This window comes from Canis lupus, chromosome 24, assembly GCF_011100685.1.
Source record: "Canis lupus familiaris isolate Mischka breed German Shepherd chromosome 24, alternate assembly UU_Cfam_GSD_1.0, whole genome shotgun sequence".
Lineage (NCBI taxonomy): Eukaryota > Metazoa > Chordata > Mammalia > Carnivora > Canidae > Canis > Canis lupus.
The window spans coordinates 43,134,384-43,159,242 of record NC_049245.1 but is presented as its reverse complement, the minus strand read 5'-3'; the positions used below and the strand labels follow the sequence as shown (position 1 = coordinate 43,159,242).

General features: G+C 63.4%; 1 protein-coding gene and 1 long non-coding RNA gene across 3 annotated transcripts; both read right to left on the bottom strand.

Moving 5' to 3' along the window:
* Window positions 1-414: 414 nt before the first annotated feature.
* On the bottom strand, window positions 415-14,804 carry RBM38 (RNA binding motif protein 38). Of its 2 annotated transcripts, XM_038572678.1 has the most exons (5): window positions 14,556-14,804; window positions 13,730-13,853; window positions 13,193-13,247; window positions 2,545-2,681; window positions 1,887-2,023 (listed from the first exon to the last, which is right to left on the bottom strand). In XM_038572678.1, exons 1-4 carry the CDS (start codon window positions 14,790-14,792, stop codon window positions 2,549-2,551), a joined length of 549 nt encoding a protein of 182 aa, XP_038428606.1. In that variant the 5' UTR covers window positions 14,793-14,804; the 3' UTR covers window positions 1,887-2,023; window positions 2,545-2,548. The 2 variants fall into 2 exon arrangements, with proteins under 2 accessions (XP_038428605.1, XP_038428606.1); XM_038572677.1 differs by lacking the exon at window positions 2,545-2,681 and having other exon boundaries at window positions 415-2,023.
* Window positions 14,805-18,392: 3,588 nt separating this feature from the next.
* On the bottom strand, window positions 18,393-20,739 carry LOC111092240. Its single transcript, XR_005377419.1, has 3 exons — window positions 20,523-20,739; window positions 20,082-20,195; window positions 18,393-19,107 (listed from the first exon to the last, which is right to left on the bottom strand). It is a non-coding gene; the product is annotated as an uncharacterized LOC111092240 (long non-coding RNA).
* Between the last annotated feature and the right edge of the window lie 4,120 nt (window positions 20,740-24,859).

Here is a 24,859-nt window from a genome sequence, read left to right as displayed (position 1 = left end):
AGCGGGTGAGCAGCACCCGGAGTGGGGGTGGGGGGCTCCAGTCCTCCCCTGGACGTGCAGCAGGTGAGCAGCACCCGAGGTGGGGGTGGGGGTGTGTCCAGTCCTCCCCCAGATGTGCAGCGGGGCCACAGATGAGCAGCGCCCGGGGTGGGGGGAGCATCCATCCCTTGCCAGCTTCAGCGATGAGGTGGGTGGTGATGGTGGGGGGGATGGTCTGTCCCTTCCCTCTGGAGGCCCTTAGGCCCATGCGGGGCGGGGGCGGGGGGGCTCAAGGAACTGATGGAATCCCCCCCACCCCCAAGCTGTGACACCAGGTGTGACCTTGCCCCAGAGCAACACCCCCGTGATCACCGTGGCAGAGGGCGGGGACAGTGTTAAAGGCTCCCACTTGACAGAGAAAAACCAGAGACCAACTTTTTCTTTAAAGAAAACAAGTTTTATTTTTATAATCAGAACGTTCTAATAAAAATATTATTATAATATTAGCTACCTTTAACTTCTGGGCCTTGACTCTGTACCAGGCGTGCCGCGAAGTGCTTGCCCACGTCAGTCAGCCCCTGAGACCCCCCACTTCCCTGAGGTAGGTCCAAAGGAATACCCCCAGTGCCCCCCACTCTGCGGCCCGCCCCTCCCAAATCCCTCTGCCAGTCTGGCCCTCGGCTCACTCCCCTCCTCCGCTGAGCGGGGCCCCCCCCCGATGGCCCCCGGAACATCTCACCTCCACCCAGGACTGAGCCCCCAGGGGAGGGGTGGGTGTCTCAGCTCAGCCCCACCACCCAGGCTGGTATACAGCAGGGGACACCACACGGGGGGCAGGGCAGGTGCGGCCGTGTGGTTCTACACTCGGGGACCCCGTCGCTGGCCAGGATGCTGCGTTCCGGCCCCTCAGCCGGCACCACCTCGGGCCCCGCTCCTCCTGCCCTTTGTGAACAAGGAGGGGACCAAGCTCTGAGACGACTTGCCGTCGCCTGCAGACGCCCGCCCCCCAGCTGGCAGAGGCTTTATCCCACGGAAACACTATCACCGGGTTCCTCGGGCGGAGCCATCGACAAAGGTGTCTCTCCGAGTCAAAAATAGGTTCTGGATTCTTGGTGGTGGGAGTTCCGGTTGAAAAAATAGACTAGACATTCTGAAATCATCTTAGTAGCAAAACAACGACGGTAAGAAAAAGAGTTGCAGCTTTGACAGGAAAGGACGTCGCCAGCGGCCCTGCTGTGCCCGGGAGCCCCGGGCGGGGTGGGGTGCGGGCTGCGGTCTAGAAGATGCGGATTCCGGAGGCAGGTGCCCCCCGACACCTCCTACGGCGGCGGCTCGTGGATGCACCTGCGGCGCGGCCTGCCCCCCGTGGTGCTCTCGGGCGGCCCCGGGCTAAGGCATCTCTGAGCAGGACGCGGTGTCTCCGCAGCCCAGCGGGCAGCCAGTCTGTGGAGGGTGAGAGGGCCCGGCCGGGTGCTGGGGGGACAGGCCTGGGGGCACGGGGGGAGCGGGGACGGGCGAGAGGTGCAGGAAGAAGGCTGGCGGTGTGCGCGAGGTCTGGGTTGCATCTTCGAAGACCTTCCAGGCGTTCTTCCTCCCTAAGGCCGCCCTGGAGACGCAGCGGGGCCTGGATTTATAAAGAAGCGGTCTCCAGTCCGTCCGGGGTCCCGCGGGGTCCCCGGAGACACACGTGGGGCCGCGCAGCCCGCAGCTGGCCAGCCGCCCGGCCGGCGTGTGGGTCCCTCACTGCATCCTGTCGGGCTGCAGCTGCGGAGGCTGGTACTGCACGAAGGCGGTGCCCGCGGGGGCCGCGGCCGACAGCGCCTGGGGCAGGGCGGCCGGGTAGCCGTAGCCCACGAAGCCGGCGGCCGTGGCGGGCGAGGCGGCGTACGGGTACTGGTCAAAGGCGGCCGGCGGGTACTGGGCGTAGGCCGGGCTGGCCGGCGTGTACTCGATGTAGGGCGAGGACAGCGACGGGACCGGGGCAGCCGGGATCACCACACTGGGCTGGACGATGGCTTGCGGATAGATGTAGTGGGGGGTCAGCCTGTGGGCCAAACACAGAGGGTCAGGGCCAGGGTCAGGCGGCAGAGCTGGGGACAGCGGGCTCCAGTGGGGAGTGAGGGAGCGGGGTGAGGCTCCGTTCCCCCGCCCGGTCTATTCCTCATCTGTAAAATGGGGACAGCAACAACACACCAGATGTGCTCCTACCCCAGGGCCTTTGCACTGGCTGTTCCCACTGCCTGCCACCCACTTTCCCCGGCTGTCCAGAGCTCCCCTTCTCAAAAAGCCCCTCCCAGACACCCCCAGCCCAACCCAACGCTCCACACTCCCACCATCCCCCACAGGGTCAGCTATGTGATTTCGAGGGGGCCCAGGTTTAAAAATGATTTCTGATTTTCAGATGGTGTCAGCAAACATCGAGTCCGGCACGGGCTTCTGAGCCTGGGTCCTGTGGGACCCCACCCCTCCATGTCCCCGATTGTCTCCCCAGTGTCTGCCACCTGCCGGGTGACACCCGCAGGATGTGCGGCCTAGCACGCCTTGCCCCGCACCTGGGAGCCTCACCTGGTCATTGACAGCAGGGCCCAGCCCAGGGCACGGCGAACGTGGCTGAGTGAGCACCACGTGAGGGCGATGCACCGAGGGCGTCGACGAAGACAAAGAGGACAGGAGGGACCCTAGAAGCAAGGCCCCAGGCAGCCCTGGGCCCCAAACACCCTCAACACACTGAGTGGGGACACCTGCGGTCAGGCTGCCCTTCGGGTCCTCATCCTGTCTCATGACAGACGGGGCTCAGGGGCTCGGGGGCTCCCAAGGCCACACAGCCATCCCACACAGGGGACCCTCTGAACCCGTGCACGCCAGCCTTCCAGGCAGGGACGGGGTCCCACGCGTCGCCAGCGGGGAGACGCTCAGGAAGGCAGGATCGGCGCGGCGCGGGCCTGCTGTGCCAACCAGCGCTGGGCGTCCCTGGGCGGGTGGCGGGGCCTCCCTGGGCGTCCCGGCCTGTCAGGTCCCAGCAGCCTCATCGGGCAGGATGGAGCGGCTGTCAGCATCGGCCTCTCCTCACACCCGCACGAGGGGCACAGGACAGGGCCACACCTGGGGCAACAGGGAACCCCAACTCCTCCCAGCACCTATCAGCCACCGCCCCCCGCCCCCGCCCCCGCCAGGAGAAGCAGTTTTGAAAGACCAGGCTCCTGCCATTCCCTCCCGCTCGACACTCAGCAGGGGCGGACCCTGGGGCGGCCTTGGGAGCAGGTGGACAGGACTCAGGCGCCCCCCTCGCCCTCGCTCCGGCACCAAGTACATAGCGGGCCACGGCAGCGTCCACGGGACCGGCGACCAAGCAGAAAAAGCCGAGCGTCCCCCGAGGCCACCGAGCAACACCCCACGTCCCTCCAGGGCCCGCCGCACACGGTGGCGGGGGCGACCAGGCGGCCCGCGCTCGGCCCACGCCTCCGCCCTCCACGCCGTCAGGAGAGCGAACCAGCAGCTGAACAGACGTGCTGCCTCTGCAAAACCTCGACGTGCGTGCTCCACGTGACATCGTGGACGCTAAAACCAACAGATGTGTATCTGCGACCACGCCAAGAGAGGAGAGGCTGACCCGGATGAAACCCCTGCTTTTACGGGTCCAAGAGCTGATGGAACGTTCTCAGCACCGTGTTCCAGGCGCTCAGGGGGATCTGGAGGCCGCCGGAGGGTGCTGCCGGGCCCTGCGGCTGCTACCGGGCGCACGACTTCCCAGGCATAAGCAGGAAAAGGGGCCGTGAAGCAGAAGCCCCGCGGGCGCCCCCCACAGCGGCACAGACACACCAACGGGGTGTGCCCAGGCCGCGACGAGCAGGGCCGCTGCGCACGCCAGCGTGGTGAGCCAGGCCGCACGCACTGCAAACCCGAGGCAAGAGTGGTTTGTTAACCGCCGGGGGCTCTGCGAGGGGGCCGGGACGGAGAACAAGGGTCATCGGGGCTCCTCCTGGGGAGACAAGGTCCGGAGGAAGACGTGCCAGCGTCCACCCGCGTCTGCGAGCGCACGTTGTGCCTGGAGGTGGTGGATGTTCGGGGACCCGTCCTTCCCCCCAAGGGCAGATCCAGAGGAACGAATCCTGCACCCGTGAGCCCCCGGGAAGGCCAGAGCGCCCACAGGGCCTGGTGTGGGCAGGGCTGCAGCCCCGGGGCCCTGGGGGGAGGGAGGGGCAGGCTGGGGCAGCAACACCCCTGCTGACCACAGGCTGTGCCCCCCGACGCCCCACCCTCTGCTGTGCTTGTCAGGAGGCCTGGGGGACGGACACACCAACCATCCGACCCATGAACCAGAGATGAGACTGCAGAGAGTGGTCAGGGAAGGCCTCTCGGAGGAGGAAGCATCTGCACAGAGCCCGGAAGACAAGACGGAGGTGGCTGCAGGGAACAGCATTCCCAGAAGGGGAAGAGCATGGAAGAGGCAGGTGCGTGCACTGCAGGAGCAGGCCAAGGTGCCAGCCTGTCCTCTGAGGCCGGCCTGTCCCGCCCCAGCGGCACGCACCCTGCGTGCTCACACCGCCCTACCAGGGTCTGTACGTGCCTCTGCCTCCCTGGAGTCCCCACCCCCAGGCGTCCTCCTGACCCCACCTGAGGCCGGCCCATGCCCCTGTCAGGAAAGGAGCAGAACGGAGCCACGACGGAGCGGATCTTGGTACAGTGCCTACCGGGACGCCCCCGGCACCGTCAGGGCCCCTGCTTGGCTCCTGGAACCTCATGAACATTCCTGAGTTTGAGGCCACGGAAGCCTAAAGCCCAGAACTTCTCCAAACATGGGCAGGGACACCCCTGCCGAAGACACCCCCAAGCGTTTGCTAAAAATGTGTCTCCCCTGCAGACGAGGAGTCAGATGGCATCTGGGCATCTGCAGTTGGCGGCCCCCGGGGACTCTGATGCCCACCCTCACGCCAGCAGCGCTGCCCAGACCCACGCCTCACGCCGCCGCCCGCTCAGAAGGACCAGGTCTCTGGCCACGTGACCCCAAGGTCAGCCGGGAGGGCCGTGGTCACACGATGCAGGTTCCACACCGTCCACTGCCAGGACCAGACCTCTGTCCCGGCCAGCACGGGGACGCTGCCACGTGGTGCGAGCAAATACTGTTTAGGTCGGGAAGGAAGGGAGCCCCCGTTCGCGGACGCGCTGGGACGGTGCACATTGGCATCTGTTCACCCCCTTCCCTGGAGGGCTCTGCCCCCACCGCCCCTGCCCTCTGCAAAAAGCCCGATAACTTAGATTTCACGCCACGAGAGGTGCCGTGTTACCCCATTTCCCAGAGATGGAAGCTGAGGCTCAGAGAGGCCCGGGTGACATGCACGATCACACGCCGGGGTGTGGCAAAGCTGCCTGGGCCCTGTGCCCCCAGGGACGGGCTGCTGGCTGGAGCCTGCAACCCCGGCCCCACCTCGGGGGCCAGCCCAGGTCTCCGGGAGGCCACCCAGAGGGCAGAGCGGCGCCCGTCCTCAACCCGGCAGCCCCCAGTGCCTCTCCCCTGGAGAGAGGAGCTCAGCATCTCCAGAGACTGGGCCCAAGACAGGTGCGTGCGCCCAGACCGGGGTCCAGAGGAAAAGGAGGATTGGCAGGTCCTGCCACACAGCGAGGCCGGGACAGGTGAGTGGGGGAGGAAGCCGCAAGCCCCCCAGGAGGGGACGGACCCTCAGCTCTGCCCACTGGGAGGCCGGGGACGTCCACCCCAAGAGCGGGCTCCTCTCCGCCTGGGCAACTGTGCCCCTCCAGAACATCAGGCCATGCCTGGAACATTCCTGGTTGTCGCTTTCGTGACCAGATGCCCTGGCCCGGGTGGAGACGGAGAAGCGGAGCTGCAGGGGTGCAGGTGAGCCGCACACAGCCCACGGGGAACCCTCCGAGCTCCCGGTGGGAGGGCCCCTCCCAGGCCCGCACACGAGCTCCTGGCCGCCGGGCACCCGGGGGGAAAAGGGCGGGAGTGTCCAGGCGGCTCCTTGCCGCCCCACCTCGCTGCCCAGAAAACTCGGGGCGCTGCCAACCTCCACACGCCTCATCTTCAGGCCCCTGGAAAGGGCCCGGGCCTCACAACACCCTGTGCTGACCAAGGCTGGCCTGTCGGCCCTGCCCACGCTCCGCCAGGCGCTCCTCACTCCCACCCTGGCCCCCCGAGTCTCCCCACCATCTCTTCAGGTCAAGCCTCCACCCACAACACATCATAGCAGGTCCACTGTCCCCACCTCTGCCCCCATCTGGTGGCCAGAGGATCATCTTAAGAGCATGAAGGAGACCAGGTCCCCCCCAGGACCAAGCTGTTCGCCCCACGGCTTCCCACGGCACCAGGCCTCAACTTCCCCCAATTATTCTCACTCAGTGTCCTCACTCCCGCCACCTCCAGCTCCCTTCTGTTCCCCAGACTCAACGAGCGCCTCTACCCCAGGACCTTTGCACCTGCTATTCCCTCTCGTTTGCTTCTTCCTCCTTCCCTCAAACCTCACCTCCTCAGAGGCCTTCCCTGACCAAACCCCAGGCCAACACCAGCACACCCCATGCACCACCAGCTCTACTGCCTTCTTATGACCTGAAATCTGGTTATTTACCGTCTTGTTCTGTTGTTTCCTCCACGAAAACATAAGCCCTATGAGGAAAGGGACTGGGTCCCAACCACTGAGCACATCACCTGTCGAGTGCAGAGGGCCCCTCCTGGCACTGCTGGCACCCGGGTGGCAAAGGAGCCTCCCCCAGGATTGCCGACCGTTTCCTGGACCCTCTGAAGGCAACAGAGGCAGCCCTGCCTGGCACAGCTGGGGGACTCTGGGGAGGCGAGACCTGCCGGCTCAGTTCACGGCTGGCCTTGGCGCTTGCTCTGTGCCTGGCGGCCTCAGCTCTGCCTCTGTGGGTGGGATCCCCCCCAAGGGGCTGCCCTGAGGATTTAAGGCTCTGCGTGCCCTAGAGCCGTCCGGGGGCCTGAGGGAGGGTGAGGACCAGCCCCTAGGAGTGCAGCCGGGAGCCCTGGAGCGACAAGCGGACTGGCCGGGGGGACAGTCAGGCCCAGGGTCAGAAGCTAAAGGTCAGGTCACCAACGCCCACCAGGGCTGCTCCTGCCCCATGCGACCTACTGACCGGGGGTCTCGGGGCCTCACTCCCATCCCCCGGGGGCCGTGAGTCTGCTGGCGCCTGTGGCACCCCAATTAATGACGCTGCTGACTTGGCCCCCAGGAGGCCCCGGGGTCCAGAGGCGAGAACCCTGAGTCTGAGGCCTGGCGTCTGGCCTGTTTCCCCTCTCTGTAAGCCGAGGCTGCACTGAGCCCGACAGAGCGGCCCTGGGTCCCCAGAGCCCCCATAGAAGGCAGGGGTCTCAGGGCTCCGAGCAGCAGGGCCAGGAAGGCCTGGGCACACGGGGTCAGCACCCGACCGCAGCCAAGGGCAGCAGCGGCGGGGACAACGGCCGGGGACAACGGCCGCACGCCACACACTCAGAGCAAGACTCGGGAGGGAATCGCCAGGGCCCCGGAGGGACCCGTTTCTGAACACAAAGCCACCCCCAAAAATAAAAGCAAGAAAGGCAAATGAGCCCGTTTCACTTTTTCTGCCGTCTGGAGGTTTTCGCCTGCCTCGCCTGCCGTGCTGGACGCACAGGCAGCGCTGGGGGCGCAGGGAGGGGCCCCAAGAGGCCGCCAGCGCAGGCAGGAAACCGGGCCGTGCAGGAACCCCCACAGGGGACACGAATGCTCCCCGGGGCCATCAGACAGCAGGCCCAGGTGGGGGCGGCAGGTGTGGGACAGTGCCAGGCCCTGGCTCGCATCCCCACCCAACTTGTCCGAACCTGAAATCCTCCCATTCCCCCAAACCCTCAGCCTCACCTGCCCCCCTTCCCCAAGGCCGAGCCACCCCTCCATGTGCTCAGCCCGGAGCTCTGGAAGCTTCCCGGCTCCTCTTCCACACATTCTTTAAAATGTACTCGGAATCCTGCAGCTGCTCACCCTGGCGCCGGAGCCAGCAGCACCACGGCCTTGCACGGGGACTGCGGGGGGGCGCGGGGGGCCTGCCTAGGAGGGCGCTTTCAGGACACAAGGGACCCAGCCCTCCTCCGCTCAGGGGCCCCCTCAGGCCCGCAGCCCTCAGAACAATCTAAAGGCACCCCTGGGCCCCCACTGCCCACTTCCTCCCGCTGCTCACGCTGGTGCTGCAGCCCAATCGCCGCCCCCGCCTGCTGCCACCTGGTCCCCCTGCACACACTCCTCTGCTACAGGCCCCTCCGCACCCCTAACCTGGCTCTGCTCCCCGTCATCCCCACGGCACCCTCGGCCCTGCCACGGAGCATCTGCTGACCACACTGGCTGAACGCACTCCCGGCCTCCTCCTCCCACCACGTGGGGGTGGGGGCACGAAGGCAGAGACCCCCACAACCCTCCAGGGCCCTCATCACGTCCACACGGACAACAGGGAAGCTGGGGCTCCCCGAGAAGTCACGGCAACGAGGCATCGCACTCGCCAGTTGTGAAGAAGGCCCCCTGGGAAGCCCTCCCCCCCCAGGACACACCCATGGGGGTGCTCAGACACCCCTCGGCCTCCTCCGTCTGTGCTCAGGCCCCATGCCTCGGCCCGAGCCTGCTGGTCGGGGCTCTCCGGGCCTCAGCAGAAGGCCCTTCCTGCCAGGGCAGTGGGTCGGAGCGAGGGCTCATCCTCCAGGAGCCCCAGAGCCGCCCCGAGGGGCTGGTTTCTGTTCCAGCCGTGGGGCAAACAACAGGTGCGCGCGGGCCGCCCCCGGGGGAGGGCCACACACCAGCCCACGCCTCGCTCCAGTGGCTGCCAAACAGGAAGCTACAGTGTGGGGAGCAGGGCCACCCCAGGCACCCTGAAAGTAAAAACAAGCCAGGTGACGCCACAGCAGGCACCAGCTTCCTCCCAGCCCCCATGGCCTCCGGCTCTGACCTCACTTCCTGCCGCACCCCCAAGATGCTGACACCCCCCCAGCCTCTCCCACTCCCTCCCCACCCAACCCTTTATTTCCTCCGGATTATGAAATAATGGTACAAGCCCCAGAAGTTGCAAGGACGGCGCTGGGAGGTCCCGTGTACCTCCTGCACTGTCCCCCGAGTGGTGACATCACCCCGCGCGTTACCAAAACCAGGAACCCGATGCTGGCACGCCGTTAGCTAGGCTGCGGGCCCCGGGCAGGTGTTTTCTTGGTGTGTCCTGGTGTCAGCCCAGGACACTCTATCACATGTGCAGGCGGCCCGCCCACCACGACACGCACCACACAGAACCGCTCCCCGACGGGGAACCGCCCCCGGCCAGCCACCCCGGCCGCGACACCGGGCACCGCCTCGGGACCCTCGGGGGCACAGAAGAGTTTTTAATAGTCTGATGTCCCCACTGGAAAGGGAGCGCCCACGAGTGGGGAACCGACTCTGTGTCTCTCTTACATAAAGCATCCTGGACACGGCTCCTGGCATACAACACCCTAAACATGAGGAGTGAATGAATGAATAAATGAATGACCCTTTACTCCTGGGGACACTGGTACGTTCCCGTCACTCCCCAGCCCCTCTCCTATCCTGGTAACCCAGGGATGGGCTCAGACCCCTGCCTCAGCGTGCACACACCCGTGGCCCCGTGATGGCGAGGGCAGTGGGGGCGTCACAAGGGGCGCAGGGCTCCCGGAAAGTCAGGGCACGTGCCGCCCCCAAGAGGATTCCGGGACAGTGGTCTGTCCTGGGGCGCCTGGCTCCCATTTGTTCGGAGCTGGCCAGGGGGAGGCAGCCTGTTCACCCCCCTCCCCGCCCGCCCCCGACACCGTGTGAGCTCGGGCAGGTTCCTCACCCACCACCGCCACAGGCCTTGTCAGGGCGCTGCGGGAGACGGTCACTGACAAACCCGGAGTCATCCCGGGAAGGCCAGGCCCCAACTGGCTCTGCCCATGGGGGCCGCTCAGTGCTCAAGGCCGCCCTGTGTGGCTGCAGCATCCTGGTCCCCACCTCGCGGACAGGGAGGTGAGCCCAGGCAGGCCCCGGGATCCTCCCTCCAGCACCCGGCGACGCTGCTATGTGGGACCCGGGGCCTGGCCGCACGCCTGGCACAGAGCGGGGCTTGTGGTCAACCGGCACGAAGGCCTCAGCAAGGCCCCCTTAAGAACGGGGGTGGGGGCTGTGCCCAGAGAAGCAGCTGGCCCTTCAAAAATAACCCAAGGAGAGGCTCCAAGTACAGCCAGGCCCAGGACAAACCTCAGATCCTGGCAGGCCTCGGGCCCAGGCGTGGACACAGCCTCTGACACCAGGAGGTCCCTTCCAGGCCAGACCCAAGCTCTGCCTACACATGCGCCCTCTCCCAACAGCCCGGAACCTGCCTGCCTGCAGGCTGCGGACGGTCCCACCAGGGCAGCTGAGACGTTCGCTGGAGGCCTATGTGGAGGCCGGAGTCCTGTCATTAAGTCCCTTGTCACCTGCCAAGGAAGGACCCTGCAAGCCTCAGGCCTTGGCCCCCCCACGTATAGTTCCATGACGCAGAGCCCAGGGCAGGTCCCAAAAGACCCCGACCCACTTGGAAAAACCGAGGGCAGGGGCATCCCAGCAAGAAGCCTAACGTGTAAAACGTCTCGGGCGAACCTTCCGCACCGAGGTGTCCGGCCCAGCGGGCGAGGCTTCGGCCGTGGCCCAGCCCCAAAGTGGGGCCGTGGACTCTTTGGAGCCGCCCAAGGCAGGGGATGGGAGCCAGGAAGGCTGTGGGGAAGTCCAGCCGGGCAGGAGAGGGGTTAACGGGCGCCAGCTCCCACCGTGCCCCCGGGTCCCACGGCGCCCTGGCCAGCGACAGGCCTGCCCCGCCACCAGCCCGCAGCGCACCACGCCGACTGCTGAGTCAGGCCGGCCGCGCTCCCGCCCGATTGTTCTTGTTCCGCAAAGACAAAAGACAAAAGGGACGCTGACGGCCCAACTCTCCCAGCTGAGGGGCGCTGCGGGGAGGACAGCTGACCCCAGGCTGCCCGGCCCCAACCCCCGGGGCCAGCACCCCCAGGGCCCCACCCGCCACCCTGCCGCCCAGACTAAGGCCTGGTGGGAGGCGGCGTGACCCGGAGAGGCTTCGGTCCGCTGGCCGCTGGCAACGAGGAGCTGGACGGTCCCTCTGACCCCTTGTGCCGGTTGGGTCCCCGCCCCTTGGCAACCAGCAAACAGAACTGGCCGCCTCCTCGTCACGGGTATCCGGTGCCAGCCAGAGATCTAGTTACAAAACACCGTCACCTGAAGTCGGGAAGACGCCGCGGCAAAAGCCGGGTTGACCCCCGCCCCAACCTCACGTGGGTGGCACTGGGGGCACCATGAGGGCAAGGCCGGGGCACCCTTCCTACCCGCCCACCCCAGAGAGCGGCGGTGCAGTGTGGCCTCGGAGCCAGCCAGCCCGGTTTCAGATCGCGCCACTCAGGGCACCCTGGCGGTCTGCAAACCTGTCTCAGCTTCCTCATCTACGGAGTGAGGACCACGTCAGTCCTGACCTCAGAAGGCTGCTGTGAGGGCAGGAGGGAAGGGGGGGCAGGGGCACGGAGCCCCACGCTCGCACCATGGGACGCACTTGGTTTCGGTCAGGGGAACAACAGACGAGGCACCTGGAGGCTCCAGAAGGCCCAACAGCCCCAGAGGGAACCAGGATTTGAACCCAGGTCTGCAGGCTCCAGAGGCCGAGTCCTGACAGTTACTGGAGCCTTAGAGACAGGCTCAGAGGACCAGTGACGACCTAGAACTTGGGAGGGGAAGGCTCTGCTGCATTTGAAGCAACAGAGCTGCAGGTGCTCCAGGCCTGTGCCCCAGCTCTGCGGGGCCAGCACCCGCCCCACCCCACCCCAGGCGCCGGGGATGGACCTGGGGAACAGAGCCAAGGCTACAGAAAATGAGGAACGCCCTCCCCCTGTGACCTAAACTCCAAAGAGGAAGGACCTAGGGTGATGGCAGGTGTCCCCAAATACCTTCCAAGACGGCTCCAGACACTGATGAAGCTGATCCCGGGGCCAGAAGGAAACCCAGAACCACCTGCTCCCAGCCGCCCCCGGGCTCCGTCTCCGGAGAACAGACCAAGAGCTGAGCTCCCACACACGCCAATCCACGCCAAGGCCACCACGCAGACACAGATGCTGCCTGTCTGGGCCAGCACCCCCAAATCAGAGGCATGTAGCAACTCCCCGGCCATCTGTCTGACCCGCTCCGTGTCCCCACCCACCCCAGCCCAGCTCCCACCCCTGCCAGTGAGCCAGGTTGCTCCTCTTTCCAGGGCAGACACACACTCCTGCAGACACACACACTCACACAACTTGAAGCACACGACCTAGAGGCTGGGATGTGGTCTCTGACAGCTCAAGTGCTAGTGTCCTAACAGGGGCCACCTGTTTTATAACTGCCCTCATCACCCCCCGCCCCCCGCCCCCAACAATCAACCTGCTCCCGGTACTGGGGCACACAGCCGACATCAATCATGGGGCCGGGAAGTCACACCGCATGGCAGGCTCCTTTGTGCCCCTGAAGCGTGTGTGTCTTTCCACGAGCAGCTGCCAAGACTTATTAGAAGTTTAAAAAAAAAAAAAAAAAAAAACGGCGAAGGGAGGGTGGGATGAGCACGCCTGACACAAGGCCCACAGGCCGGGCCACTCGGGCTGGACAGCTGGCCCCGGTGCAGTCTCACCTGCTGCAGCTCTCATAAACACCAGACCCTGGATGGCAGTGACCTGCCGCCACCATCTGTCACCCACCAGAGCGGGTCACCAGGCACCCTGACAAGAGCCCAGCCGCGGTTCCACGGAATGTGGGGCACACTCCCAGAGCTCACGTGCCCCCAGTAGGCCCATCCTAAGCGCTCCACCCACACAACTCCCAGATGCCATTACCACCCCCGTTTCCCAGGGAAGAACACTGAGGCACACACGGAACCGTGCCACCACGTAAGCTACCAGAGGTCACACAACTCATCAAAGGGAAGCCAGGAATCTGAGACCAGGCTGGCAGGCTGTCGGGAGTGGAGAAGTGCCCCCCGCCCTCCCAACCCCCAGAACGCAATCACATTTCTGGAAGATCAGAGAAAGGGATGGTTCTCAGACACAGGAAGGCAGATTTGAACATGACAACCAAAGCTGTGGGGCTGGCGGTCCTGGGGTGAGACTCCCTGGGACCAAGGGGCACCTATGGCCTGCCCCGGCTGGCCTGCCACCCCTCCTCCAGCCCTGCCCCCAGCAGCCACATCCACTCACCCATAAGTCCGCTGGATCAAGGTGGGGTGCAGCTGCTGCACGCCGATGGCAAAGCCTAAAACCAGACACCAGTTAGAGGCTCGGCCTCACCAGGGGAGCAGAAACACACAGCCCTACCCATCCACCCCCCCACCCCCCAACAAAAGTTGGAGATAGATAACGGGCTTTGCCTACACTCCCAGGCCACCCTCCTCCCACCCACCGGAAAGCTCCCTGCCGAAGCGAGCCCAGGGAGCAGGGCAGCAGCACCCTCTGGGTGTGGGTCCTCGTCTCCAGCCCCGGGGACCAACTTCCTCCTTCCCTCGGGGACAGCCGATGCGCCCTCCTCCCCCTGCCCCACCGGCCCATGTGCCCAGACGCAGGGGTCCAGCTCCCGAGCTAGAGGATGGCGGCCCTGTGACGGCTCTGCGAGCACATGATAGCTGACAGCCACTCCTGGGGCCGGGCCGGGCGGGGGGGCCTCCTCCACCGCACAGATACCAGCACTGAATATAGCAGTCGAGGCGAGCCAGGGAAGGAGAACACGGGCTCTCTCACCCGTCTGGAGGCTCCTCGGCTTGGCGCCCAGATACGCCAGGTTCACATTGGCCTTGCGGCCGTCGATGTTGGGGTTCGGGTCTTTGCAAGCTCTCTCGGCCGCCGCTCGGTCGGCCATGGTCACCTGCAGGAGCACAGGGGCATCAGGGGTTTCCCTCAGGCGCTGGGAGGAGCACAGGGCTGCCTGCTCCGGCGAGGGGCCCCCACTTCCCCCTGGGGGGGGGCTCTCCCACCCTCGGGGCCCTCCCACCAAGGTGCTCCTGGATTCCTCTGCTCCCTCCGAGCTCAGGCGCTGGGGAACCTGCCTTCAAGGGCAGAGCTCCCCAGGGTAGACACGGCACCCTCCCCCCTCCCCTCCCCTCCCCTCCCCCTCCCCCAGAAGGGGGAGGGGCGGGGCAGCCCTCCTGCCTGCCTGTTGCGGGGGCCTGGGGGGCACTAGTTAGAAGGGGAACAGGACACGAGTCTTCAGGTCGTCTCCGACTTGAGCTGCTGTTTATTTGGGGCCCTGAGCGGAACTCCCAGGACACGGTGAGGGAGGGGGTGCTCGCGGCCTCCAGGGCGCCCGGGGGGGGGGGGGGGGGGGGGAGCCTGAGCTCCCGCTTGCTTGTTGCTCCAGGAAGTCCCGGCAGCGTCCGACCGTCCCCAAAAGCTCCCCGCAAACTCCCAAGTGCTAATTGGACGCAGCGGCTCCGCCTCTGAAGCCGGGAGCGGGGTGGGTGGGGGCAGGGCGGCGGGCGGCCGAGCGCGCACCTCGGCGGGGCCCGGGCGGGGGCGGCAGGTGCGGGGCGCGGCGGGGCGCGGCGGGGCGGGGCGCGGGGCCACTTACGAAGCCGTAGCCGCGGGACTTGCCCGTCTGGCGGTCGGTGATGACCACGGCCTCCTCGATGTCCCCGAAGCCCTCGAAGTACTTCCTGAGCGAGGCGTCGGTGGTGTGGTAGGGCAGGCCGCCCACGAAGATCTTGGTGAACGTGGTGTCCTTCTGCGAGCCGTGCATGGCGCCGGGGGCGGCCGGGGGCCGCGGGAAGCCCGCGCTCGGGGCGCACGGCGCGGGCTGCAGCAGCATGGGGGGCGCCCCACCGCCTACGGACCCGGGCCGCGCGGCGCCGCGCTCATGGGCGGCGGCGGGCAGCGAGCAGCGAGCAGGGGCAGCGGCGGCGCCGCTCCGGCCCCCGGGCCCGTCCGCTCGCGGGGCCGCTCCCGCCTGCGCGCTGGCTGCGCTGCGCTGCGCTGCGCTCCGGCCGGCGCTCGGGGCACTCTGCGCCGCGCCGCCCGCCCCCGGGCTTTGTAGGCGGCCCCGCCCCCGCCGCCGCGCCCCGCCCCCCGCCGCCGCCCGCCCCGCCCCGGGCGCGCAGGGGCCGCCGGGAGCCGTAGTCCGGGCCGGGCCCAGGGAGCCCCGCGGCGGGGCGGGGCGGGGCGGGGCGGGGCGGGGCGCGGCTCGCAGCGGGGCTGGGGGTTGCCCTGTGCGCGCCCCCCGGAGTCCGGCCCCCGCCCTCGTGGCGCGCACACCCTGGTGCACCAGAGGTAAGCGGCGACCGGCATCAGGTGTCCCGAGCCAACGGGACGAGCCACGCAGGATGCGGCAACGTGTATTAAAAGCTGAGATGCGGGATCCCTGGGTCGCGCAGCGGTTTGGCGCCTGCCTTTGGCCCAGGGCGCGATCCTGGAGACCTGGGATCGAATCCCACGTCGGGCTCCCGGTGCATGGAGCCTGCTTCTCCCTCTGCCTGTGTCTCTGCCTCTCTCTCTCTCTCTCTCTCTCTGTGTGACTATCATAAATAAATAAAAGAAAAAAATTTAAAAGCTGAGATGACCCTGGTTTCGTCTACAAGCAAGATTCATTCGACGAAAGCCTCCCAGGGCCCCTCGTGCGGCGGGCACGGCAGGATGGGGGCCGCCTGGATGCCCGGCACCACACCCTCGCTCCGCGGACCAGGCAACGTTGAGCCCACAGTGCACAAGCGGGAGGGACGCAAACCAGGGACCCGCCATCCGGGAGGGTCCCCCGGAGGAGGTGGCTCTGGCCTCTCCAGCCCGGCCGGCATCAGGGATTCCTTCCTCCGTCTGCGTGGACGACCCTGCCGCGCGGCAGTCCGGCCCCTCCGTCCCCGTCCCCAGCCGCGGAAGCAGGCCATGCCAGGGCCTCTGTGAGCTCCACACCAGGCAGGACCGGCCACAGAACTTGTTCCAAGCTTTTAGAAATGTCATACCAAACCCAGCGTGGGGCCCTTCTGAGCTCGGGGGGGGGGGGGGGGGAGGGTCCCACCTCCACGCGGTGCAGAGCGTGGCTCTGGGCGCCCCAAACACTCCGCACGTCCGTCCGGGCACAGCTGTGCACCCACTTGTACGGTGGAGACCTGCGGCGCTAAGTGGGGTCCCTTCGGGCCGACTCTGTGACCCTTGAGCCTCCTCTGGGGCCGAGGGATACAGGCCGGGGCCTGCGGGACTGGGGGTGGCGCGGCGGGGAGGCGAACCACGTCCCCTGGTCTTTCGGGCGTTACCCGGCACCTGCTGAGTCCAGGCCCTGGGCCCCTTGGCCCTCCTCGCCCGCCTTCAGCAGCTCCCTGTCCCATCTAACTCCTGCCTCGGCCCTGCGGCTCACGTTCCTCCCACACCCCAGGCACAGTCCTGCCTCCTCCAGGCCCTTGGCCTCATTCTTGGGCTCTTCATCCTGCCTTCTCATCCCCTTCGCTGTACTTCTTTCCCGAAGCCCTGGTTGCCTGCACCTGCCTGTACGGCCTCCCCCTTCTGCTCGGAGGGACCTTGGACGTCTTGCTCAAGCGGCAAGGCCTGGCAAGCAGGGGGCCCTCGGCAAGTGTTTGTTGAGTGAATGCACGATGGAACGGAGGTGAGGCAAGCTCTGCACGGGGTTTTCCAGAGCGCCCTCTGGAAACTTTTAAGTGAGGCCCAGACTTCTTTCCGAGAGGCCAGGGAGGGCGGCCAGCAGCCGGCCGCGTGATCTGGGGCGCGCTGAGTGCCTTCGCCGGCCTCAACCTCCCCTTGCGCGGCGGACAGGGCCTCTCGGAGGCCACCCAGCCTTGGCCGGACAGACCCGGGCGGGGCGGGCTGCGCCTTGGCCCCGAGGCGCCGGCCGCCGAGACTCTCCGCCTACAAGTCCCAGAGCCGCCCGCGCCCGGCCCCGCCCCCCGCCCCGGCCCCGCCCCCGCGCCCCGGGCCCCTCCCGGCGAAAGCCCCGCGCGGCAGGAGCGCCGGCCTGGAGCTCGGCTGCACGCGGGGCGGCGGCGGCTGCGGAGCACGTGCTGGCGCCGCGGGGTCCGGGGCTCCCCAGCCGGGGGAGGGGGGGCGGGGGGGGCCTCCCGGGGCGGGAACACGGGCTCGGGCCGGGCGGGGCGGGGCGGCCGCGTGCACCTCGCGCCCCTGCCCGGCCCGGGGCCGCGTGCGCCCGAGCGCGCGGGTGCCTGGAGTGCGTGGGGCGGGAGGGGGCTTCACCGGTTCAGCCTGCGGCCCCTAGTAGGGCTTCTGCATTCCCCACCTCTCCTCGCGCCAGGTGGCCCCACGGGCTCCCACTTCGCCTTGGGAATCAGCTCTTCCCCCAGCACATCCCTATTAATGGCCCATCAGGTGTCAGGCCAGGGCTCCAGGCCTCAGGACAGGGCGGGCAGGAAACAAGCAGACACCCCCCACCACCACCACCACCTCCAGGGCTTACATTTCATTTCCGGGGAGTGGAGAGACCATGAATGAATAGAATGGTGAATAGTAGGTTTAGGTTTGGGTAGGTTTTTCTAGTCCAGGGGTGGAAGGGGGACACCGAAGAGGAGCAGAGAGTGATACCTGTTCTCGAGAGTCAGGGAAGGCCTGTGGGATTGGTGACAGCCAGGGCCCCTGGAGGACAGGGGACGGCAGAGAGAAGGGAATGCAAAGGCTCAGAACACTTTTTGAGTGTTGGGCACACACACCGCCAATAATGATAAAGTTCCTTTGTTTGGAGCTGGGTCCTTGACTAGGTGACTTACACAGATTAGATGATTTAAACTCAAAATAATCATTATCATCAGTGGGTACTACTAGCCCAGTGTTAAGAGGGAGGGCGGCGAGGCTCAGAGTGGCTTCCCCAAGGCCACGGAGGGCAGCAAATGGTGGCCAGTCCACTGTCCCATTTATTCTTCGCACAGCCTCTAATGGAAGACTTGTCTGCTCTGGTTGAAGCCTGCGCAGGTGGGACCTCAGAGATGTCAAGTGAAGCGAGAATGAAACAGAAGTCAGGGGGAAGGACCAGACTCAGGACCCTACTCTGCAAATGCCAGCCCTTGTCTGAGAGCATGCCTGGGTGAGGGCCCTTGTTGTGCTCGAATTGTGTCCCCCCCAAAATGAGTTCACATCCTAATCTCCGGTCCTCATGAATGTGACCTTATTTGGATGTAGGGGCTTCTTTAATAATCTAATCTATTTAAGAGAAAGTCATATTGGATTAGTATGGGGCCTAATACCATGACTGTTGTCCTCACAAGAAGCCCACGTGAAGATGCACACACCAGTGACAACAGAGCAGAGGCTGGAGAGATACACGGGCCAGAGAGCGCCGGCTGCAGAGTACAGCCCCACTGAACGCCTGTGACTTTGCACTCGTGGCCTCTAGGGCTGCGTTGGGGCAGCCCCACAAGACTCGGCGCTGAAGGGACAGGCAAGGCAGAGCCCCAGCAGATGGAATCCCACAGCCTGTCACTCTTGGGATGGGGAAGCGCCATCAGGGCCTTGGGGGGAGGGGCGGGCCCCCCAGTGTCCTCCCAGGACTCAGGCGTGGGAGGCAGCTCCGCTCCCAGCCTTCCTGCTCAGCTGGGGAAGGTGGGGATCCAAGGGTGCCAGGCGCGAGGAAAACACTCAGGAGAGGTGTGTGGAGGGGGGCACGGAGCACAGCCAGAAGGTGGGGAGCAGGGGGCATGCAGAGGGATCCCCAAAGCCTGCTTATCTTCATGGAGGCCCGAGTGACTCGGGGTTTCTGTGGACTCAGGCCAGGGGTGCATTCACCTCAAAGCCAGGCTGCAAGGTGGAAGCGTGCGGGTCCCCTGCTGCCACCTCGGCCCCAACTGGAGGCTTGGGGGACCCCAAAATAAAACATCAACATGACAAACAAAAAGAGGAAGCGAGGGGGACCTCCGCTGGCCAGCGACTTTCACACATCCCTTAAGCCCGATTGGCCTATTTCGGGCCCCCCTCAACAGGTGATGAAAGCCACTTTCTTTGCAGGCTGTGGGGGGCCAGGCGGGGAGAGAGAGGGCAGGCCAAGGCCAGACAGCCCTACGTTCGTGTCCTGCACACATCACACATCTGCCGGTGACAGCCACGTCCCCAGGCCTCAGTCTCTTCAGCTCTAAAATGGGTGTAATGGTAGCAGCTTCGTCACAGGGGCCCATGGGAAGCTGCAGGAGGAAAACACAGAAAGTGCTGAGGTCATCCTCACACTGAGTGGGAACTCAGTAAATGCAGACTCCTGCAATTTTCGGTTTTTTTCCAGCACGCCTCGGCTCCAGCCTACACAGCAGCCTGGGGCCAGGTGGGGAGGTGGGGCCGCGCCAGCCCCTCCCACGCAGGCTCCTTCAGGCCTTCCCATTGCCTGGGGGATGCAGTCCCAAATCCCGCTGTTGGAGATGGCCTCCTGCCCCCAGCCAGCTGGAAAAGCCCATCCTGCCCTTGCAGGCCACGTCCCCTCTCGGGGACCCTGGGCAGTCAGCTGAGGCCTAAGGCCCCTCCTCCGACGATGGTGTCAAACAGCAAAGTGGCTAGAGATGCAAAGGAAAATAATTACATTAAAATGCAGCTATTAGGGACGCCTGGGTGGCTCAGGGGTTGAGCATCTCCTTTGGCTCAGGGAGTGATCCTGGAGTCCTGGGATCGAGTCCCCCATCGGGCTCCCTGCGAGGAGCCTGCTTCTCCCTCTGCCTGTGTCTCTGCCTCGCTCTCTGTGTCTCTCATGAATAAACAAATAAAATATTTTAAAAAATAAATAATAAAATGCAGCTATTAAAATATTTTTAAAAAACCATAAGCGTGTGAGATAGGAAGGCGTGTGCTCTTTTGCTGATGCATTAAGCCACAAGAGCCGATGGTGGCTGTGAGGGGGCTGTGGTCGCAAAGGGGGTCTCTCCGGATAGAGTCAAGGTGTTGACAGGGCTGGCTCCTTCTGGAGGCTCTGGGGGGCAATCCGAGCCCTGCCCCGTCTCAGCTTCTGGAGGCTGCTGGGTTCGTGGCTCGGGGGCCCTGCCACCAACTTCAGGGCCAGCTGCCCGGGGTCTGTCTCAGGCCACACCACCCGGACGCTCTCTCCCTCTGCCTCCTGCTTCCCTTGCTAAGTGGAAGGTGATCTCCCTGTCTCAAGGTCCGGAGCCTTACTCACCTCTGCGACGACCCTTTGCCATGTGGGCAGCACGGAGAGCAGTGGCCCCCTTTGGAGCTGACGGTGGGGTTTCCTCGGTGGACATCCCAGGGCAGGGCACCGCCTCGGTGAACCCTAGAAAGGTGACCAGTGCTGATCTGAAAACGTAGATCCACTCCCCGGCGATTCCCCTGCTGAAGGCCGCACACTTTCTGGCACTCTACAGGTTAGCGGGTGTGCTGGGAAGCTCCTCAGCCCGGCGTGCATGTGGCTTCGAGAACTCCGTGAGACCAAGGCCAGGCAGAGGCCGAGCCTGTCTGTGCCATGGGAGTGAGGGTGCCGGCCTGGTCCCCAGGGAGCCCAGGAGTGTGCTGGTGAAGGTGCCTGCAGGTACGGCGTGGACCCGGGGTCCGTGTTGGGGTGGGGGACACCATGTCACACAGTTGAGAAGCGAATGGCTACCTGGGAACACTGTCCTGGTCAGCTTGGGCTGCTGTGAAGACCACACACTGCGGGGGTTAAAGACAGAAATTACTTCCTCACAGGTCAGAAGTCAAGATGAAGGTATTGGCAGGGTTGGTTTTTTATGAGGCCCCTGTCCTTGGCTTGCAGGTGACTGTCCTCCCCGTGTCCTCACGTGGTCTTTCCTGTGTGTCTGTGTCCTGATTTCTTCTTAGAAGCCATAGTGATGACCTCACTGAATTTAATCACCCCTGTAACGACCCCGACTCCCAGTGTGGTCACACTCTGATGCATTGGGGGTTGGGACTCACCACAGGAATTTTGGCGGGGGGGACACAATTCAGTCCATACTGTATACCTACCTCGCTTTTGCAGGCAACTCAGAATTGTGCTTGGGGCCTCCCATGCTGGTCAAGGGGCCCCTCCTGCAAAGTCCCCCGGAGGCGGCCAAGGACTGGGGTCATGTTGCACGAGGTCCCACATGAGATGGAGACCCCCGGCATCACGGGACATGCCTTGAACCTAAAGACAGTGGGGAACACATGCCTCAAATAATTCCCTCACTAAAACTCATCATCTACTGCACTTTTGCTTTAAAGGTCAAGCCCAGTGTCGGAAAGATCCAGAATGGAAATGATGGCCTACCTGGAGCTGGAGGAGGCCCAAGGTCAGGAAGGGTGGGGCTCAGCCCTGCTGGGGAAGGCCCTGGGGTGCAGAGAGTCTCAGCCAGCCCCTCCAGGCCTTGGGGTGATGGTGACACTGCCCACCCCGCTACCAGGGGCCGAAGGGCCCCAAGTTTCCGACCCGTCCTGCAGGAAGCAGCATTGCCAGTGCCTGGATGACCCGAAGGGCAGTGTGGGTTTGGCACGCGGGGTGCTGGTGGCTGAGCTGCTTCTCAGCACTTCCATCCACCCCCCTCCTCACCCCCCACCCCAGGGGGAAACTCCAAGGATAAGCTCGCCTGCCAGCTCTCTTTAGGGGCTGACTCACATTTTAAGCAAGTAAGCAACAGGCTTTTATTTGCTTTGGAAACAGCCCTCACCTTAGTAGTTCTCTGAATATTGATGCAAAATTCACGACAGACTTAGTTACAACAGGCTCTAAGATGAGTTGCTCAGCATCTACGGGCCTTGTGGGGACCTCACGCCTGTTGTGATAAAAACCCAAAAACAAAAACAAAAACAAAAACCACCTCTCAAAACTACATCCCCATGGTTCTCCTGCCTCCTCCCACCTCCTCCCACCTGGTGCTCGAGCTCTAGGCCATCAGGGTACCTGCACATGCCTCGTGTGCAGGGTGTCCCGCCGCTGAGCGGTGCAACGCTGGCCGCCTCTGGGCCTCCACCCGGCCCCCGTCAAGGGAACAGGATGCTCACGCTGAAACCGCCTCCTCCGCCCTGCAGCCAGGATGGATTTCCCACCGACTAGCACGCGTAGGTCTAGAGCATTCAGAGTTACTAAGATTAGTCTCAAGGCGGCCCTGTTGGCCACCAGCACCCATCTGGGATGGAGATTTGCATTTCCTACTCTTTCCTCCCCAAAGCAGGGCAGAGATAATGCCAGAGGGTGAGTGGGCACTCAGAGTTGCCCACACCACGGGCAACAAAACTTCAATGTCCCATAAGGACACTGCGGGGTGGGGGTGGGGGGGGAGGATTAAATTTTAAGTAGAAAAATCAGGAACCTGACCTCTGAAAAATGATTTGACTTCAGTATTTCCTAAGGAGGCCATCAATCCTTGTAAAGATAAAAGTGTATAATGTCAGAGGATATTCTTCCAGCAGGATGAATAATCCCGACTACCTTACAAGCTTAGTAACACCACCAGGTGGAGAGCCCGCACTCCTTTGAACAAGCGCAAGTCCGTGGAGTAGCACCCAGAACACGGTCCCAGGCCTGGCACTGGGGGCGCGGGCGCCATCTGCTGGCGGCCTGGAAACCGCCTCAGGGCTGCGGGAAGCCTCCTACAGACCCCCCGGGGGTCCGGGGACAGCCCAGTCTGGGGACATTTTGGCCACTTCCCACGGATGTCATCCCACCTGGAAGTAGCACTAGGAGCTAGAACGGCATCCTGTTCCCTTGACGTGGGCCGGGTGGAGGCCCAGAGGCGGCCAGCGTTGCACCGCTCAGCGGCGGGACACCCTGCACACTGAGGCATGTGCAGGTACCCTGATGGCCTAGAGCTCGAGCACCAGGTGGGAGGAGGTGGGAGGAGGCAGGAGAACCATGGGGCTGTAGTTTTGAGAGGTGGTTTTTGTTTTTATTTTTGAGTTTCTATCACAACAGGCGTGAGGTCACCACAAGGCCATAGAGCTAGCACTTACTATGGGCCAGCCACGGAAGCACTCTGCAGGCTTTAACTCTGAATACTCCCACCAATCCTTTGGGAATGCTGGTTTTGTGTGTGTTAAGATTTTATTTATTTATTCATGAGAGACACAGGCAGAGGGAGAAGCAGGCTCCCTGCAGGGAGCCCAATGTGGGACTCGATCCCAGGACCCTGGGATCATGCCCTGAGCCAAAGGCAGACAGACACTGAAATGCTGAGCATCCCAGGCGTCCTGGGAATGCTGTTTTTAATGTCTCCCGTTATACAGATGAGGTCCCTGGGGCTGAGAAGTACCAATCACACACTCAAGGCCCCAGAGCAGGGATTTGGAGGCAGGCAGTCCATGTTAAGTGTGTACAATGTTGGGACGCCTGGGTGGCTCAGCGGTTGAGTGCCTGCCTTCGGTCCAGGGCGTGATCCAGGAGTCCTGGGATCGAGTCCCACATCGGGATCCCGCAGGGAGCCTGCTTCTCCCTCTGCCTGTGTCTCTGCCTCTCATGAATAAATAAATAAAATCTTAAAACAAACAGAATAAAGTACGTACAATGTGATGCGGGTATTTCAAACGTCCTGTTATAGTCAGTATCCCTCTCCCATTTGGGGGCAGATGCAAGGGAACACTTATGACTGGTACTCATGGCAGCGCTACTTGTCCTCAATTACGTAGGAGGTAATGGAGAAAAATCCCAGTCCAGGACGTGATTAACATCGATGACATAGATATGTGTAGACACATACACACACGCACACATAATGGTAGCACGATTACTGCGTGTGAGGTAGTGCAGTACAGAAGACATATTTTAATGCGGTCTTGCAATTCCATTACAAAAACACAAGCAGCAACAACCCATGGTCATGTCACAACCATCGAAGGGACTGTGATATAATCTGGAAAATGCCAACTTCTATGTTCCTGACGCGTTTGGCTCATTTCTCACGGAGCACCGCCTTCAAGGGAAAATCACGTTTTGGTTGAATGAAAAAAACTGACTTCCCAAGTGACTCCAAAAATGGCTGGGAGGTTCCTGTATGTGAACGTACGGGATAAGGTCCCGTTTGCAGAATTTTCCAGGGAGGTATTTTGTCCCTCGAAGATGCCAATTAGGTGGTAGAGTTTTAACTTCTGCTGTTTTATTTAGGAGCTTGTTTCTATTGCCTCATTTTCAGTGTGTTAATGTTTACGGTTACTTTCTAACTTTGGACAAAAGATAAGTTTTCCATATATGCAATTTCCTCCCTTAAATTTACGGCAGTGACTCATTTTGTGAGGCAACCATGCTTTTTAAAAAGTTGATCGATTAAAAAAAGTCGATCGATTTAAAGAAAAATAAGGAAATCACGGTCGAAATGGAGACCAGATGCATGTGTTTGGGAAGCTGCATGCAACGAGCCCCATAACACACGACCAAGTGTCTGAGAAGCTGGTCACTCGTCAGACTCCTGCTCCTCGGGAAGGGCGAGGACGTACGGGACATGCTGGCCGCTCGCCCTGTGCTACTACATCCCACCCACGGCACCTCGCGGGCAGGCCCTCGCTTGGATTAGGTGAGAAGGTTCAGTAGGCCCCGCTGACCGCAGAGGGCTCTGGGAAAGCTCGCAGGTGCGTACAAGCACCGTGAGGTCTGCCCAAACGTGGCAGGAGCAGAGCTGTGCCTTCCTGCATATGCCCCCCTGCACAGTCCCGCCTTGACCTCTGACTCCTTTCACGCGAGTTCTTGCCGCTGGGCCATGTCCACGGTCACTACCGACTGTGGTGTCACAGGCACGGTGGGGCAGAGGCCTAGTGAAACCAGTTGGAGACATCACGTGAAAGCAACCTGCCGACTTTAGGACCTGGGTGGTAGTGTTCACTGGGAAGCTCTTCCAACTCCCCTACACGTTTGGGAATTCTCATGACAAAATACCAGAAAACGTAAGCGGACAAGACCACCTGCCTTCTCCATGAGGCTTACAGGCCCCCTTTCCATGCAAGCGGGACCTCTACCTCTGGTTCTAACTGGGTGCA

What these genes read in the sequence shown, in the direction of transcription:
- RBM38 (XM_038572677.1), bottom strand. Translation starts at nt 14,792, where the DNA reads ATGCTGCTGCAGCCCGCGCCGTGCGCCCCGAGCGCGGGCTTCCCGCGG. An exon ending in GCCGAGGAGCCTCCAGACGG is followed by an intron (nt 13,248 to 13,729) that starts GTGAGAGAGCCC and finishes GTCTGGTTTTAG; the next exon opens with GCTTTGCCATCGGCGTGCAG. An exon ending in TTGATCCAGCGGACTTATGG is followed by an intron (nt 2,024 to 13,192) that starts GTGAGTGGATGT and finishes TTTGGCCCACAG; the next exon opens with GCTGACCCCCCACTACATCT.